At 58.8% G+C, this 15,449-nt stretch overlaps 6 protein-coding genes across 6 annotated transcripts; 3 read left to right on the plus strand and 3 right to left on the minus strand.

Annotated features, from left to right (window-relative positions):
* Positions 1-246: 246 nt before the first annotated feature.
* On the plus strand, positions 247-2,638 carry K437DRAFT_222953 (uncharacterized protein; the record flags this gene model as incomplete). The annotated part of the gene is made up of 6 exons (XM_013388490.1): positions 247-546; positions 639-656; positions 726-840; positions 928-1,539; positions 1,607-1,839; positions 1,913-2,638. The coding sequence occupies 6 exons, from the start codon at positions 247-249 to the stop codon at positions 2,636-2,638; spliced, it is 2,004 nt and encodes a 667-aa protein (XP_013243944.1).
* Positions 2,639-2,660: 22 nt separating this feature from the next.
* Positions 2,661-4,355, minus strand: K437DRAFT_290487 (putative FEN1-fatty acid elongase). Its single transcript, XM_013388491.1, has 4 exons — positions 3,744-4,355; positions 3,459-3,669; positions 3,265-3,375; positions 2,661-3,176 (listed from the first exon to the last, which is right to left on the minus strand). Exons 1-4 carry the CDS (start codon positions 4,098-4,100, stop codon positions 2,941-2,943), a joined length of 915 nt encoding a protein of 304 aa, XP_013243945.1. The 5' UTR covers positions 4,101-4,355; the 3' UTR covers positions 2,661-2,940.
* A 699-nt stretch (positions 4,356-5,054) lies between these two features.
* Positions 5,055-6,613, plus strand: K437DRAFT_245910 (Fes1-domain-containing protein). The gene is made up of 2 exons (XM_013388492.1): positions 5,055-5,409; positions 5,485-6,613. Exons 1-2 carry the CDS (start codon positions 5,113-5,115, stop codon positions 6,490-6,492), a joined length of 1,305 nt encoding a protein of 434 aa, XP_013243946.1. The 5' UTR covers positions 5,055-5,112; the 3' UTR covers positions 6,493-6,613.
* Positions 6,565-9,424, minus strand: K437DRAFT_273611 (uncharacterized protein). The gene is made up of 3 exons (XM_013388493.1): positions 8,435-9,424; positions 7,160-8,364; positions 6,565-7,069 (listed from the first exon to the last, which is right to left on the minus strand). Exons 1-3 carry the CDS (start codon positions 9,341-9,343, stop codon positions 6,697-6,699), a joined length of 2,487 nt encoding a protein of 828 aa, XP_013243947.1. The 5' UTR covers positions 9,344-9,424; the 3' UTR covers positions 6,565-6,696.
* Positions 9,425-9,984: 560 nt separating this feature from the next.
* K437DRAFT_245912 (uncharacterized protein) lies at positions 9,985-13,339 on the plus strand. The gene is made up of 5 exons (XM_013388494.1): positions 9,985-10,054; positions 10,197-11,765; positions 11,856-12,131; positions 12,209-12,942; positions 13,019-13,339. Exons 2-5 carry the CDS (start codon positions 10,277-10,279, stop codon positions 13,208-13,210), a joined length of 2,691 nt encoding a protein of 896 aa, XP_013243948.1. The 5' UTR covers positions 9,985-10,054; positions 10,197-10,276; the 3' UTR covers positions 13,211-13,339.
* K437DRAFT_273613 (uncharacterized protein) lies at positions 13,200-15,426 on the minus strand. The gene is made up of 7 exons (XM_013388495.1): positions 15,144-15,426; positions 14,687-15,067; positions 14,481-14,610; positions 14,211-14,414; positions 13,952-14,134; positions 13,508-13,878; positions 13,200-13,427 (listed from the first exon to the last, which is right to left on the minus strand). Exons 1-7 carry the CDS (start codon positions 15,198-15,200, stop codon positions 13,269-13,271), a joined length of 1,485 nt encoding a protein of 494 aa, XP_013243949.1. The 5' UTR covers positions 15,201-15,426; the 3' UTR covers positions 13,200-13,268.
* Between the last annotated feature and the right edge of the window lie 23 nt (positions 15,427-15,449).

The following is a 15,449-nucleotide window of genomic DNA, read 5'->3' on the forward strand; positions in this document are numbered from 1 at the left end:
TACGGCTCTCCGTTGCAGCTGCACTGTCTATCATGCCACTCCCCTCCCACCCAATCGATGCTAGCTATCGCTGCTGGCCTCTTCGGGAAAGCCTGGACGGACGACATATCGCCGCCTGAGATCCTATTTGTGCGTTGTATTCAACAAGTCTGACCTGAATGAGAGGCACTCCCTCTTCTGCCCTTGCACATCACATTCAAACACCGATAAGGGGCCTATAGCGAGCCGAGAAGAGAGACGTCGAACATGGCGACCGGCAGCACAAAGGTATCGGCGCTTACCGCGCGTCTGAACGATCGCATCGCGCGCTCCCCACTCGGCAGGCACTTCCGCCTCGCCGGCTCGGGCCATCCGCTCGAGCGCGCCCACTCGCGCTTCTCGACCGAGATCCGCGCAGGCCTCGTCACAGCCGCGGCGATGCTCTACATTATCTCGGTCAACGCTAGCATCCTCTCCGCGTCCGGTGGCCCATGCGTGTGCAGCAACCCGTCCGCCGACGACCCCATCTGCGACAACAATGCAGAGTACAACATCTGCAAGAACGAGGTGAATCGCACGCGGATGCAGTTGGCCCCACCCCCAGCATATCACTGATGCTTTCCCATACCGTCTCAAATGAAATAAACACGAAATTCCAGCTACGGCGTGACTATGTCGTGCGTGCACACTTCTGCCCGCGTGAGAACTCCGTGCGGAAAGCTGACACCGCTCCGCATCCCGTATAGACCGCTACATCCGCCATCTCAACGATGGTCACGTTCCTCCTCGGGGCCTTGGCCAATCTACCCCTGGGCGCATCAGCTGGGCTAGGAGTGAACAGCTACTTTGCATTCAGCGTTGGTACGTCCTCGCATGATCTCCCGAGTGCCAAGCACCGGGCCGCGAAAAAAACTGATGACGTGCTTTCCTTTCCTCTGGTCTTTTTAGTCGGGTACAATGGCCAGGGTCTGGTGCCATACGGCCAAGCTCTCGCCGCTGTCTTTCTCGAAGGCTGGATCTTCCTGTTCCTGTCTCTGATCGGCCTTCGGCAGTGGGTCGGGCGCTTGCTGCCACGCTCGCTGAACCTCGCCACGGGCGCGGGTATTGGCTTCTTCCTGTGCTTGATTGGCTTGGGGCCGAGCGGGCTCGGCGCGATCGGTGGCAATGCGACGGACCTTGTCGGCCTCGGCGGCTGTCCCGCACAGTACAAGGACGCCAACGGCTTCTGCGAGAGCCACGTGCTGCAAGACCCGCGCATGTGGGTCGGCATCCTCCTGGGTGGCATGCTGACCGCGCTGCTACTTGTCTACCGCGTCAAGGGTGCACTCCTCTGGCCTATCCTGCTCGTCGCCATCTCCTCTTGGCCGCGTGGCGGCAACGCCGTCACGCTCTTCCCCCACACCGCAGAGGGAGACTCGAACTGGGACTTCTTCAAGCAGGTCGCCACATGGCATGGCTTCTCCAAGATCTCAGTGTCTAACATCGACTTTGACTACGCCAACGGAAAAGTCTGGCTTGCGCTCATCTCTTTCCTCTACGTAGACATTATGGACACTACGGGTGAGTCGCTTCCACCTTTGGCACCAGGCAGTGCACTTGGCTCACAAACACGCTGTCGCGAACACAGGCACACTGTTTGCGATGTCACGTCATGCTGGCTTGATGGACGACCGGTCGGGCGACTTTGAAGGCTCCTCGATTGCGTTCCTCGTCGATGCCTTCTGCATTAGCATGTCCGCCTTGCTCGGTATGTCGCCTTCAACCGTCTTTGTCGAGTCAGCCTCGGGTATTGCCGAAGGCGGCCGCACCGGCATCACCGCCATCACTGTCTCGTTTGTCTTCTTCCTCTCCCTCTTCTTTGTAAGTTGCTCACGACGCGAGAGAACTACCGCATCGCGCGCCGCGACTGACCTTGGAGCAACATCCCCCATAGGCACCGATCTTCAGCAGCATCCCATCCTGGGCAACCGGCTCGACGCTGGTCATCGTCGGTTCCATGATGGCGCGCAATACGTCTGCTATCAATTGGAACCACCCGAAAGACGCAATCCCCGCCTTCATCGCCATGACATTGATCCCGTTCTCGTTCAACATCGCGTACGGGCTTATCGCCGCCATCTGCACCTGGATCGTCCTGCACAACGTACCGCTACTGCTGACCTGGGCGTCTCGAGGATTGATCCCGCTGCCGCAAGGCTGGGAGCAAGCAGAGCCGTACAGCGCCTCTTTCATACTTGCCAACGCGACTTCCGGCGAGCTCCCTTCGTCATCATTATCGTCGTCGCCTTCGGGCGCATCGCCCTCGACATTAGCACGCCTGCTCGCGATCCTGCCGCCGTGGCTGCGGCGCCTTGCTGGCGGCAAGCGGCGCTTCTGGGAGATGGAGCCGTCCGAGCTGGAGGCGTACGTGGAGGGCCGGAAAGCGACGCTGGAAAAAGAGAGGCGCAAGCAGGAGGAGCGCGAACGGGAGTGGGCCGAGGAGAGAGAGGCGATGCTCAAGGTCAAGGAGGCGGGCCAGGACGTCATCATGCCGCCGCACCACAGAGAGTACCCCGTCGGTGCGCTCGAAACGGACGCGGCGCGCAGAACGCCGGCAGAAGAGGATGACAACAGCTCCGCCGACAAGGATCGCAAGCTCGAGCAGGGAGGTTTCGCGTAGACATAGAGGTTCGAGGAACGTCGAGCAGGTCATCTAACCACGCGTGTATTTTAACTACGCGATGTGAATGGAGGTTGATCGAGACAAGAGGTGTGGGTTGGGGTTCCACAGACTCTATCATACATCTATAGAACTGTTTCGCGTTTCTGAGCCATTGCATGGGAAACCTTGCGTTATGTTATTGAGACCCGACCCGGCCCTGGAGCTGCTCCCTTTCCCGCCATGCAGGAGGGCCAGCGATCAAGCAGGCTATACGCCTGCGAATGCGCACGTGAAGGTATGATAGAATATCATGTGCTTTTCTACTGAGCCTTCTTGATGCTCCCGTTGGAGTATCCGTTGGCGAGGGCCTTCCCGTTGGCCGCTGCTTTCGCCCTCGCGTTTGCGGCCTTCTTGTATGTCCTTTGGTAGAAGGCGATGAAGAGGAACAAGTAGCTGGTGAGGCAGACGCAGCCCGAGATGGCGGCGTACTCTGCGCCAGCGCAAGTGCCCACGTGCGGGAGCCACGGGAGGTAGGTGTTTGCTGCGTAGTTGTAAGCTGCAAGGGAAATGAACGATCGTAGCGAAGATGATGGTCAATGTGTGTCAAAAAGAGACAGACCACACTATGAAAAACTGCATCTCACATGCAAAGTAGACAACGAAGAGGTCGATGACGAATTGGACGATTTGCGAGGTGGTGACGGCCTTCTTCCAAGGGCACGGAATCTTGAGCGAGGTCAGAGCGTAGTAGAAGTCTGTACACAGCGGAAGTGACGAGTAGAGTCAATCATCTACCGTTCCACGCTCTCCGCATACACATTTGATAGACTTGACGTACACATCAAGACATGAACCGCGAGATTTAAGCATATCACGACCCAGCTGACGCTTGTGTGCCCGTGCAACTGGCTGAAGCAGAGCAGAGCAGTCGCCGAGTGGTGATACACGTGCAGGAACTGTAGAGGCTTCTTCTTAAGGACCAGGAAGATGGTGTCGATGAGCTCCCAAAATTTGAAGTAAAAGTTGATGATGTAGAATGTCTCCATGCGCTGCAGGTCATCCGGTACAAAACGAGAGTGAGAAATTAGATTATCAAGTAGGCAGGGAGCTTCTGCGCATTCACCATCGTCCAAGCTCCTGCTCCGCAGATGGCGTAGAAAAGCCCCCTCTCCCTGAAAATCGGCCAGATCTCCTCCAACATGCATCCCAAGAGCAACGCACTGCCGATGGTCAACGCGACATTGTGAACGAGGAACGCAAGCTTGAAGCAGCCTTCTTTCCCGAAAGGCGCCCTACCGCGCATTAGCGCCTGTATGCCAAAGATCGTGCCGAGGTACACGACGATTGCAGCGCTGATGCTGGTCAGCGTCGATAGTGGCGTAACGCCCGCCTGCCATGTGAGCAGGTGCAGCGGCAACGACTTGCGCAGGGCGACCGGAAAGAGGGAAATGGTGAAATCGTAAAACGGTGTCGACGCCATCTTGAACAGCCAGGCAGTCGAGGCGCTTAGTGGGGACTTGCACGGGCTATGGATAAGGCGATGACGGGTGGACGTGAGGGGAACGAGAGCTGTGCATGCGCACCAAGATGTTGCAACAGAGACAGGTTGCCTTCAGAATAAAAAGGTGCAGTTCAAAGATAGCAAAGGAGAATGAGAAGTAGTATCCGATCCGCCTCCACTCTCTTGCACTCTCGGCTGCAAGGTGTGCTACGTGCCGCCAACTGCCGAGAAAGTATATATATATATGTTGTAGATGAAGCCCTTGCTGTTCCAGTCTCTTTTTTTATGTATATCTCTGCCTAGTGACTTTGCTATACCCTGCTTCCAAATTTGCCCCGAATGATCGGCGTTGACAAAGACGAGACGTGGTCGCGCAAGCAAAACGAACGAATGTTCGGCTCCCTCAAGCCCACACACAAGGCGCAGCACTACGAAATCCACACCAAGCACACCGTTTTTTGGTGCAGAGTATGTATACAATGCAGCAGACTGCCGAGCACACCTGAGCCTGCCTCCAGCGAACGGGCCGTGTACACCGGACACACCATTCTTCGCACGTTGTAAATAAGAGTCCAGCTGTTGCCAGCAGACGCAGACATGTGTGGAGGAAGATCTGTGGTGCGATATATACCAAATATCCACGGAGAGGGCGCGGCAGGCCAAAATTTCGGTTGGGCGCGTGTGCCGTGTGAGTGAGACCCACGTGGGTGTCAGCCTGTCCGTGCGAGGACCAGGCGCCGAGCTGATGCGGCAAGGAAGGGAACGTATCTCAGTCACCTGGCACACCTATGGGAGAACTGCGAAGAAATTACATAAGCCCTAGAATGGCTCTCTCGCATTCGATGCTGTTCGATGAAAAATCATCCTGGACGTGTTGCTGCTGGTCATAAATGCGGTCGAGAGCTGCGACAGCTTCAAATGGCATGCCCGCAGTATTCAGTCTAACCCAAAGACCCGAAGTACGATTCTGCGAGCGCCAGATAGAGTCAGGATGACATCCAACCGAACTGCAGACGAGCTCCTCAAGTGGGGTCTCCGACACTCTGCTGGCCCGTCGACAGATGGCAGCGACGGCGCTGGCGCGAGCGCTGAGGCCGCGCCAAGTTCGATCGCCGCCATTAGCGCTGACATTGCAGCGGGCAAGCGGCCAGATCTGTCAGACCCCAACCTCTACCAGGCGATCATGGGAAAGAGTGAGGCACAGATGATGCAAGAGGAGCTGGCAGTCGCTCTGGATGAGGGGAGAAGGGAAGAGGATCGATGTACTGCATTAGACAATTTCGAGATGGTACGTTTCTGCACTGCGGCCGAGCTTCTTAGATCGCATTGACAGCTTACACGTTCTGGCGATTGGTGTCAACAGCTAATCGAACAAGTGGACAATGCGAACAATATCATGAACATGAAAATGTGGCCGCCACTTCTTACCCTTCTTGAGTCACCGCTCCCGTCGATCCAGCTTGCCGCCGCATGGATTGTGGGGACAGCAGTGCAGAACAACGACAAGGCGCAGATGGCCGTGCTCTCATTCGATCCACTGCCGCGTCTGCTCGAGATTCTCGACGGCAGTGACAAGGCCGAGGTGCGAAGCAAAGCAATGTACGCGCTCAGCGGCATCCTTAAGCACAATCCACAGGCGGTTAAGGTCTTTGCCGAGGAGTGCGACGGGTGGCAAAAGTTGCAGGCGGCGCTTAGTGATCCGAACATCACGCTCCGCCGCAAGACGGCTTTTCTGATCTGCAGCCTGTTGCTGCAAGATCAAGCGGCTGGAGATGCAGACCAGGGCGACAGCGCCACGCCGGCGAGCGTAGCGACAGGACCCTCACCTGCACTGAGCAACCCAACCTCAGGCACCTCGACGCCGTCTCGCGCAACAGCTGTCGTCCCGCACGCGTCGTCAGCCAATCCGAGCTCGTCAGCACCAAGCGGGTGTGCACCGCTCGAGCTGGGGCCGGAGACGTACCGCGCTGGCGTGGCGCATCCGAACGTCTCACGTGCCGTGAAGAGCAGCGGGCTGCTGCGCACGCTCGCCTTGTCGCTCCTGCCGCCCCCCTCGAGCGCGGACGCTTGGGAGAGCGTGGCCGCGTGCGGTGAGGACGGCGACAAAGAGGCACGCAGCGACCTGGACTATGCAGAGAAGGCTACGCGTGCGCTGTTCGTCTTTGTCGAGCGTGCTACAGAGGATGCGCGACGCAGTGTTGCACTCGATCAGCAGGACCGCGCGGTGCTCACCCGCGTGAGGGATGAGCTGTCGGGAAAGCCGCTCGACCCTGCTAGTGGCAGCTACCAGACGCGATGGGAGGAGATTGGCATCGAAAAGGAAGAGTGGCAAGCGTTCGAGCAAAGGCTGGCACGATTGTTCGGGCAGTAAGGGGGAGGGTCCAGCTCCTCCTGGCATGCTGAATTAGCACTCTGCACCCATCATTGCCCTCGTTATATGTATGCATGTATCCTACTTGACCACGGCACGACAACTTCTTGTAAATCAGCAGATGGTATCGTTTCGCATCCCATGATGACATCGGGCAAGCAGAAGGCTTCTACTTTCGTCTTGAACCTGAAAGAGGGGCTCGAACTACATGACTGCACACTTTTCCTTATCCCTGCCGTCGCCAGAGGTCGGTGTGCCCTGCGCGTCGGTGCCCAGCATCACCCGTTCGTCCAACAGACTCTCACTTGGCGCTTCTCCTGCTCCTCCAGTACTCGGCGTTAAGGCATGCTGGAACTGTGCACTGGGTGGCGCCTTGTCCTTCTTTTTCCCAAAAAGCGCACCGAGACTGGGCAGCTTTTTCTCGCGCTGCGAAGAGCGCTGTTCTGGTGCAGGCTGCGAGCCAGACGTGAGGAGCGCATCAGCCTGGCGCTGTTGCTGATGGCGCTCTGAGCGGCGGGCATGCCGCATCGCTGCGCGCTGCTGCTCTTCCTCCTGCAGTTGTGCGGCGAGTGCAAAGCTTCCGAAAGATCGGGCAAAGAATTGAATTCGTCAGCAACGACGATAGTAAACGGAAGCCGAAAGACAAAGACATCGCGCGACTACTCACTCTGCATCCTCACCCGGCAAGATCATCCTTCCCTGGTCATCCATGACGGAGGCAACGCTTCCAGCAGCAGCAGCACCAGCAGCCGCAGCGGGCCCCATGGGCCTTCTCCTGCCCCTTGAGTCGACTCCAACCCAGTCGCCCTCGATCCGGGTCTTGCGGAACTTTCCGTCGAAGAATTCGCTCGCGGCCTGGTCGACGTCCGCCAGGCTCTCCCACACCACTTCGTCCTCCATCAGGAACGCACTGTCCGTCGCGAGTGTGAACAACTGCGGGATCTCGCTCGCGGCGCTGCTGCTTCCATGTCCATTTGGCTGCGCCGCATCGCTCGTACTACCGCTGTTCAGATCACCCATCGCCTGCGGTCGCTCCTCCTCCTCCATCCCTTCATGCGGCAGGCGCCTGTACAGCACAGACAGGTGCGAGTTGCGGAAGAGCGCAACAGCTTCGCCCTGTTGCAGCGTATGCGCGAGCACAAAGAGGCCATGATAACTGAGCTGGGTGGACGTGGAGCTGAGAAAGTCGCGTATGAGCAGCGCATCCTTGACTGTGCTCGCGTGCTCATCGGACCAGTCGTCTGATCCAGCGCGCTGCACGCCTTTTCCCTTTTGCAGACGATCTAAGTGGCTACCCAGTGCGCCAGCAGCACGCCCACCATTGCCACCGCCGCCTCCTCCGCTGTGGGTGTGCGAATGGGACTCGACGACGAGCCCCTTGGCGAGCTCGTCGCCCTCGACAACTTTGTCAAGCGCCTTGTCGTAATCTCCGCACGCAGTAACTGCGCGGTATGTCTCCGCATCTGCTGGATCTGGTAGCCAACCGTGCACGAGCTTGACGCCACAGAGCTTGAAGAGCGCAAGCTCTCCTGTCGCTGCTGCCCCAGCTCCTACCGCCTCAGCAGCATGTGCGCTACTTGCTGATGCTGATGCTGCTGGCGTTAGGCTGCTGGCGGGTGTGAAGCTGTCGACGGCGTCGAAGCGGACGTTGACGTCGAGGCCATACTGCGTTCGCGGGAGGATAGACAGCGCTGCGGAGAGGTCGACGCCGTCTTCTCCCTGTGGCTGCGGGCGCGTGAGGAGGTACTCGGCGAGCATGGATGAGAGGTAGGAGTACGACACTGCTGGTCGATCTGCTGGTGTGATCACGAGATCTCCGCGTAGGAGGAGGACATTGCAAAGGGCTATCAGTGAGCAGGGGCCATTCTCGTTCTGCGGTGGGCGGAGGCATATGTGTCAACGGCTTGACTGAGCTACGCGCTTTCGAGATAGCTCCTCTCACCTGGGTGATGATCTTTCGCTCGATTCCTCTCCAGTAGACATCCTTGGTATTCCACAGCGCTTCCTCCTCAGGGGCGACGCCATTGGTTCCCGCAACAACAGCTCTAGCCTGCCTGCCGTGTCCGAGCTTGCGCTCCACCTTTTGCTGCTCGGCGATCCTTCGCGCTAATGCCTCATCGCCGGCGGTCTGCGATTGGATCTGGCGTGCCGAGTCTGCGTCTGCGGCGGATACAGCGGCTGAGACGGCTGCAGCGGAAGCAGGGTCGAGCATGTCTGCGCCTACCGCACTGGAGCTTCCGCCGACTGCTACCGCATGAGAGGAAGACGCGGCGGCCGCCCCATCGTAGTAGCCATTCTGCACGTCGTACCCCAGTATGCGACGATCTGGATACGCTGATCCTTCGCCAGACGACGGGCCGGAGGGGGGTGCTGCGACTGGAGCTTGTGTCTGCAGAGCACTGCTCGACGATGCGCCGCTAAAGTCGAGGCCAGCGAGGTCGTCGGAGATATGATGGACAGTGCCCGAACCTGACGCAGCCATTGTGGCTTTTGTGCCGCCTGTGAGCGGCGGTGGTGCGCTGAAGCCTTGCTGTTCGACGGGCGTGGCGATCCCGTTATTCCTGAATGGGTTGGTCGATGGCGAGGAAGGGGGTGGTAATGCACCATTGGAGTCCACGTACGGCTGGTGGTGGGACTGTGCGACCCTGAATGGGTTGTGGGCCGGGGCTGCATGACCAGAAGACGGACTCTCGACGAAGCCTGAGTGGTAGCTACCGGCGCGGCTGCCATCGCCGATGGGTGCAGCAGACGCCATGCCCGATGAGCTCTGGAATGGATTGGTGGTGGTGGTATTCGTCGTCGACGCAGCTTCTCCCCGCGAAGAGAGGAACGGGTTATGTTGGAAAGCCATGGTGGTGGGCAGGTAGCTTGCGTCCGGACCCCGGGGGTTCTTTGAATTGTATCGGATAGAAACCTCGTACGTTGAGCGCAGGTCTTGGGGGTGGGAGAGAGAAGGCGAGACCAGCCAAGGGTCAAGGAGCGATGCGATCACAAGATGAGGTCACTTTACCTCCTCGGACTCGGCTGACTCTGGCCCGCACCACACGGCACACAGCCACCGGCTTGCGCACCTGTCTCTGTGGACACTGCACAACAGCCAGCCAGCCACGCGGACGCTTGGCAACCAGACTCAGCACTGCCCCGCCGTCACCCTCCAGGAAAGTAGGGTTGCTACAACCAGCACTCTTGGGTCCACTGACTCTAGCTCAACAGAAAAACATCTTCGACCCTCTCTCGCTTGTGCCCATGCAGATGCCGGTTCAAATTGAAGGCGCCCACAATGCCACCTCACGCCGTAGGCGCATGATGGGAACTATCGCACGGCACAAGCCCACCAGCATCAGCCCTCGATAGGCTCGAGCACGGTGGCAGAGGGCCAGCGACAGCGGCAGCGAAGTCGCGAAGTGCAGCATAGCCAGGGGACGACAGACCATCTTAACCCGCACTGTATTTGTCCCCTTCTTCACTCCATCTTAACTATGTACAAAGAAATAGCATCTACTCATCATTGTCAAAGCTATCATAAGAGACGATGGTGGGATGTAGGTGCGTCGAAAATCGTGTGCGTAAGTGTGTTGCTCTGCAGTTTCTTGGTTCGCGACGCGACGCGCTCGCCGCCACAAAAGGAGAGCGAGGCTTCCTGTCCCATATGTAGAAGTGGTTGTAGGTAGGAACTGACGAATACCTCATCCATCGAAACCCAGCAAACACCACGACTGTCCGTCAGCGAGCCGCTCAGCCATAGCCGGTGTGCAGGCAGATCTCCCCTCTGCGCTCTGCAGACATGGCGCGAACCATCAAGCTGTCGAACAGGCAGTCCAAGCGCGCGAGCCTCCCAGTATCGCCGCAAGATGACAATAACGGAACACTTACATCTGCGAGTGCCGATGCCAATGTCGATCCCGGTGCCGCCACAGTCGCAGAAGACTCCGAAGATGGCGCAGCGACGGAGGATGGCGCGAGCAAGTCTCGCGGCGGGCGGCTGCGTGTCACAGTGTTGAAGAAGCGCGTAGCGAGCACGGCGTCGACGCCGACGGCCTCGGAAGCGGAAGAAGCAACAGCATCCAATGCGAGCGGCCGGGCCCACAAGCGTCCGCGCATCAGCATCCGCAACCCACCCTCATCTTTGTCATCAGCATCATGCAACACTGTGAACAAAGACGATCCCGACGAGCACGAGAAGGCTGCGGCTGCTCCAGCGGAAGAAGACGCAAAAGACGTGACGATTGAAGACTCTCATGCATCCGCTTCAGCCTCCATGCGACCGCGGCGCAAGGCAGCGCACTCGTCGCTCTCCGCACTTGCCGCCGCGCAGCGCGATTGGGAGGCGGGTCTGCTCGATGACTCGGACTTCGCATTCGACTCGGATACGCTCGGCGACATCGCCGGGCGGTCCAAGCGCCGCGGCTCCAGGCCGTCCCGCGGTGCGTCCCAGTCGCAGACGCAAGTGCATTCTGCATCCCGATCGCAATCGCGCTCACAGCAGCCGAGCGATTCGGCTCGACGTAGTGCTGCACGGAGAGCGGCGGCGGCGATGGCATCCGCCGAGCAGGACCCGGACGTGTCCAACGCCGAGGACGACGCGGAAGGTGCCGCGCTCACGTCGGCGCGCGGCTCGCGCAAACGGCCTGCTCGGGTAGTATCCAACCGCCGCGACGGGCACTATGATGCTATAGGGGCATACGCTGCTGGCTCAGGCGACGATGACGAAGAGCAGGCGGTGAATAATGCAGAGGCGGAAGACGGCGATGAAGAGGGGGGCCCAGAAGGCGACGGCGACGGCGAGGAAGAAGGACACGAAGGGGCAGGTATGGAAGAAGAAGAAGACGAGGAGGAAGAGGAGGAGGAGGAGGAGGACCAGAACAGCGAGGACATGGCGCCACACTCTCCTCGCCGGCGAGGGCGACCGCCAGCACTCGTCCGGGGTGTAGGGCGTGGTCGTGGACGCGGCCGAGGACGCGGGCGTGGTCGAGGGCGCGGACGCGGTCGAGGACGAGGACGCGGAGGTGGGCTGTCCGCGGCAGCCTCGCGTGACCGCCCGGCGTACAAGCGCCCGCGAAAGTCGGCGGCGGGGCGTGATAGCCAGGCAGAAGACGATGACGGTGGCTCCAATGGCGACGGCGGTGGTGCGGAATCGGAAGGGCAGGATCCGTCCGGCAAGGAGACATACGTCATCCGTGGCGAAACGTATGAGTTCAAGGACGAACAGCTCGTGTTGCCAAGCGATCCGGATGGGGATAAGAAGATCGACTCCAAGGGCCGGCTGCAGGGAGGTACGTGGAAGTGTCAGCTTTCCGCACCGCTTGCAAATAAGAGAGCTGCTGACCGACGCCAAGTGCTCGCTACCACAATGACGATTCCAGGAAGAGAGTTCAAATGTCCGACGTTCAACCTGCCTGGCCGCGAGGATCCGGAGCGCGTGTACGCGCTGACGATCGACGTCGCTCGCGGTGCGGGCTACCGTGACTCGCTCTACTTTTTGCGCAAAAATCCCAACATCATCAAGCTAGAGCTCGAGCCATCGGAGAAGGACATGCTCATTGAGGCCGGCAGGATCGCGCACCACCTTAAGACGAGGGCTGTGACATGTGTGGTCATACTCAACGTCTTCAAGACGCACGGTGCGAAGATCATCAAAAGTAAGTTCGTTGGTTTTTGTTCCTGGGATCGTCTGGCCGGCTGTACAAGTGTGATTCACTGATGACATATGCTGCAGACGGACGCTATGTGACGGACGACTACTACGAAGCGCAGGCGCGCGCAGACGGCAAGAAGGAAGGCGAGCCGGTCGACACCAAGACTCACGACGACGCCGTCGCTGAGCGCAAGGAGCGCGACCGCGACCGCGAACGGCACCGCAAACGCGCTGACGCCAACACGCATTACACGACGCATCCCATCACGGGCGAGAGCGTCGTCACGACGTTCGGCGACGCGGGCCACAGCCCGTTCGTGCGCGCCGAGCGACACGTCGTGCGCATGCAGCACCTCGCGCGCGACGAGGTGAGCGAGGAGAACTGGATGCTGCGCATGGCGGAAAGCGTGCGAGGGATGAACTCAGAGCTGCGTGAGACGCGGCGCGACCGCCTCGTCGTCTTTCGCATGCCTCGAGAGGGTGTCGAGAGCTCTTCGTCTGACACAGACGACTCGGAGGATTCAGATGATGACGACGCTGAGGAGGACGAGGACGATCTAGAAGATCAGGATGATGATGAGGATGACATGTTGGACGCCGACGCATCCCCGAATACCAAGCGGAAGCGCAGGCTCGGCCTCGCGGACGGGAATGTGGACCTGGATCCACTGTCAAGCGGGTCCAAGAAAGTCCAGCGCCTCACCAAGGACGAGCGCAAGCGTCTGCGCATGCCACCCGTCGGCTTGTACGAGCCGTACACGCATTTACCGCACTTCAGCTCCAACACACAGCCCACCTGGGCCGCAATGCATCAAGTGAGGGCGCTCTCCGTTGTTCCCTATTTACCATTTCACACACGATATGCTGACCCCACTACCTACCCTTTAACAGCTTCATGTGCGCCCGCAGATCAATGACACGCCAGATCTCTCCGCACGACCGATTCTGGGCGGTGCGCGAGTCGGGTCGCAAGCGTGGGGTCTATGGGCGCTCGAGACGGGGATGCTGCCCGCCGACCCGTTGCCCGACGAAATCATCGTTGCAGGGGGAGATGAAGCGGCATTTGCGCTGGATGATGACTGACGCGCTAAAATGGCAGTCTGTAGCCCTACTTGCTCTACATCTACATGCATGTATGCGCCTACTTCCAATTCCACAGCCGCTCGCCCAGGTCGAAGCCATGTGATGTGGACAGCGCCCTGACGTATGCGTACGAGACATTCACGCGATACTGCATGCCGTCCAGGCTGCCCGCTCCACTTGTCTGTGCTACCCTCCCGCTTCCCACCAGGCAGTTGATCTGCCGTTTACGTAAAACAAAAAGGATAGAGATCATGGGCATGGGCCGCGAAAATGAGGCAGAACATTGCAGACACGCACCTGGGTCATAACCGCAGCACTCCGCGCGAGCACGCGCCACCGTTCAGGGTCACCTTTTAGACGATCATCCACAAGTCCATCCGGCTCCTCGGAAGTGAGGATCGACTCGAATATCGCAAGCAAGCGCTCCAGGGGAAAGCTCTTTGGTCCTTGCAGCTGCGGCCGATCCAAGCTCTCGCCCGCATCGTCGTCCGCCTTGCCGCCTCTCCTTCCGCCGCGCCCTCGTTTGCTCTTCACAACGTCCTCGTCAGTCTGCTGAAAGTAGCGAGTGTCCAGCCGGACTGGGTTGTACGATGCGAGAAAGGCACAGATGAGAATATAGGCGCCGAGTTTAGATGGCTGCGAGTCATCAAAAGGTTGTGAAGTCACACCTGTGGCAAATAGAACCAAAGTAGGGGTCAATGCGGGAAGTGCGAATGATCGATGGCTCAGAGAATGGAGTACCACATCGCCTTGTTTTCTTCCTGGGCCTTGAAGAATCGCCAATCACATCATGAGCGCCTGCTGAAACAGGTCCTTCTTCAAATGCATCCAACCATGCCTGTGGAGTGAGCTTGCGAGAGGCAAGGCGCGCCAGCGCGTCCGAAAAAATGCCGCGCTGTGCCAATAGACCTTCGAAGCCGAGCGCTACAAGGTGCAGTTGAGCATGGTCAGACGCCACTACAGCTATAGATGACGTGAGTGAAACCTGCATCAAACTCACCCGGATTCTGTCGCAGAGGCAGACAAAAGATAGGCCATGTCGCAAGCACAAGTGTGCGAAGCTCCTCGAGGTCCCGGACCTCGCTTGCGAACGTGTCGTGCGCGACCTTCCAATAACCTGCGAAATATCTTGTAGCTGCGTCGCGAGGCAAGTTGGCTCCTTCCAGAGTGGCAGGCATATGTCTCTCAAAGAACACCGCAAGATCTGTGAGCATCGTAGTGAAGGGGAAAGTTAGTGACGCGCTTGCCCGTTGCAGCACGACCTGCGCACCATGGGATTGAAGAGCCGGTAGATCAATTGTCAACGGTACGAGTGAAGTTGACCTTCCGGAGAGCGTGCGAAAGCGGGACCAAGGAAGCGCGCTCTGCATGAGCACACACAGTCTCCCACGACATGAGCACTGTCAGAAACAATTTCGGTATCAGCGAATGCGGCTTGGGGAGCGGATCTTATCGCGAATGCGAAGGTATGCTCACGTATTCATCGAGCCGGAGCAGAACCTCCAATAATTCTGGCGACCAGTAGTCTAAGATGCGCTCTGAATTTTCTACCAGCAGCACAAACTTAACGCCGGGCTGAACGCGCGTCCCCTTCTGTATCGCACTTGTGAGCCCGGCAACGAGTCTGGCGGCGTCGGCACGTGCCCCTGACGGCGGCTGCCCAAGTTGTCGATAGATGGTGCTGGAGAGCATCGCAATGGTTGGCGATGATACAGGTGATACACGCACGAGACGCAGCTTGTGGGCATGTTCCGGTTCAGCGAGGAGCGATTGGAGCGCATACGTGACGAATGCCGACCCATACCCAGGTGAAACGCTGTCCGTCACAAATACGGATGCGGGAAAGGCTCCATTGGGCTGCAAGGTTGAAGCAGGGTGTCAATGTCAGTTATCTAGTTGTGACGGCCGCACGGCAGCTCTGCCGAGATCGTACCTTGAGCAAGTCGACGAGCAGCTCCTTCTGGGAGTTATGGGCGTCAAATTGATACATTTCGGGAAGGTCGCCAGGGCAGGGCCGATCAAGCCGAGGCGATCAATGCTTGCGTCTGACACGCACACAGCTCAATGGTTCCGGCTCTCCAATACTTGCCATCGATCCGCGAGGCAGCACACAGGATACATGGCCTTCGACGTCAGCAGAGCTACAAGCTGACGCTCCCAAATGACACTCCTTGTGAATGCCTCACGCCAGTTGGAAATCATGCTGAATTGGGCGCACAGCAGCTGAATATATATGGCG

Source organism: Tilletiaria anomala (genome assembly GCF_000711695.1).
Source record: "Tilletiaria anomala UBC 951 chromosome Unknown K437scaffold_28, whole genome shotgun sequence".
NCBI lineage: Eukaryota > Fungi > Basidiomycota > Exobasidiomycetes > Georgefischeriales > Tilletiariaceae > Tilletiaria > Tilletiaria anomala.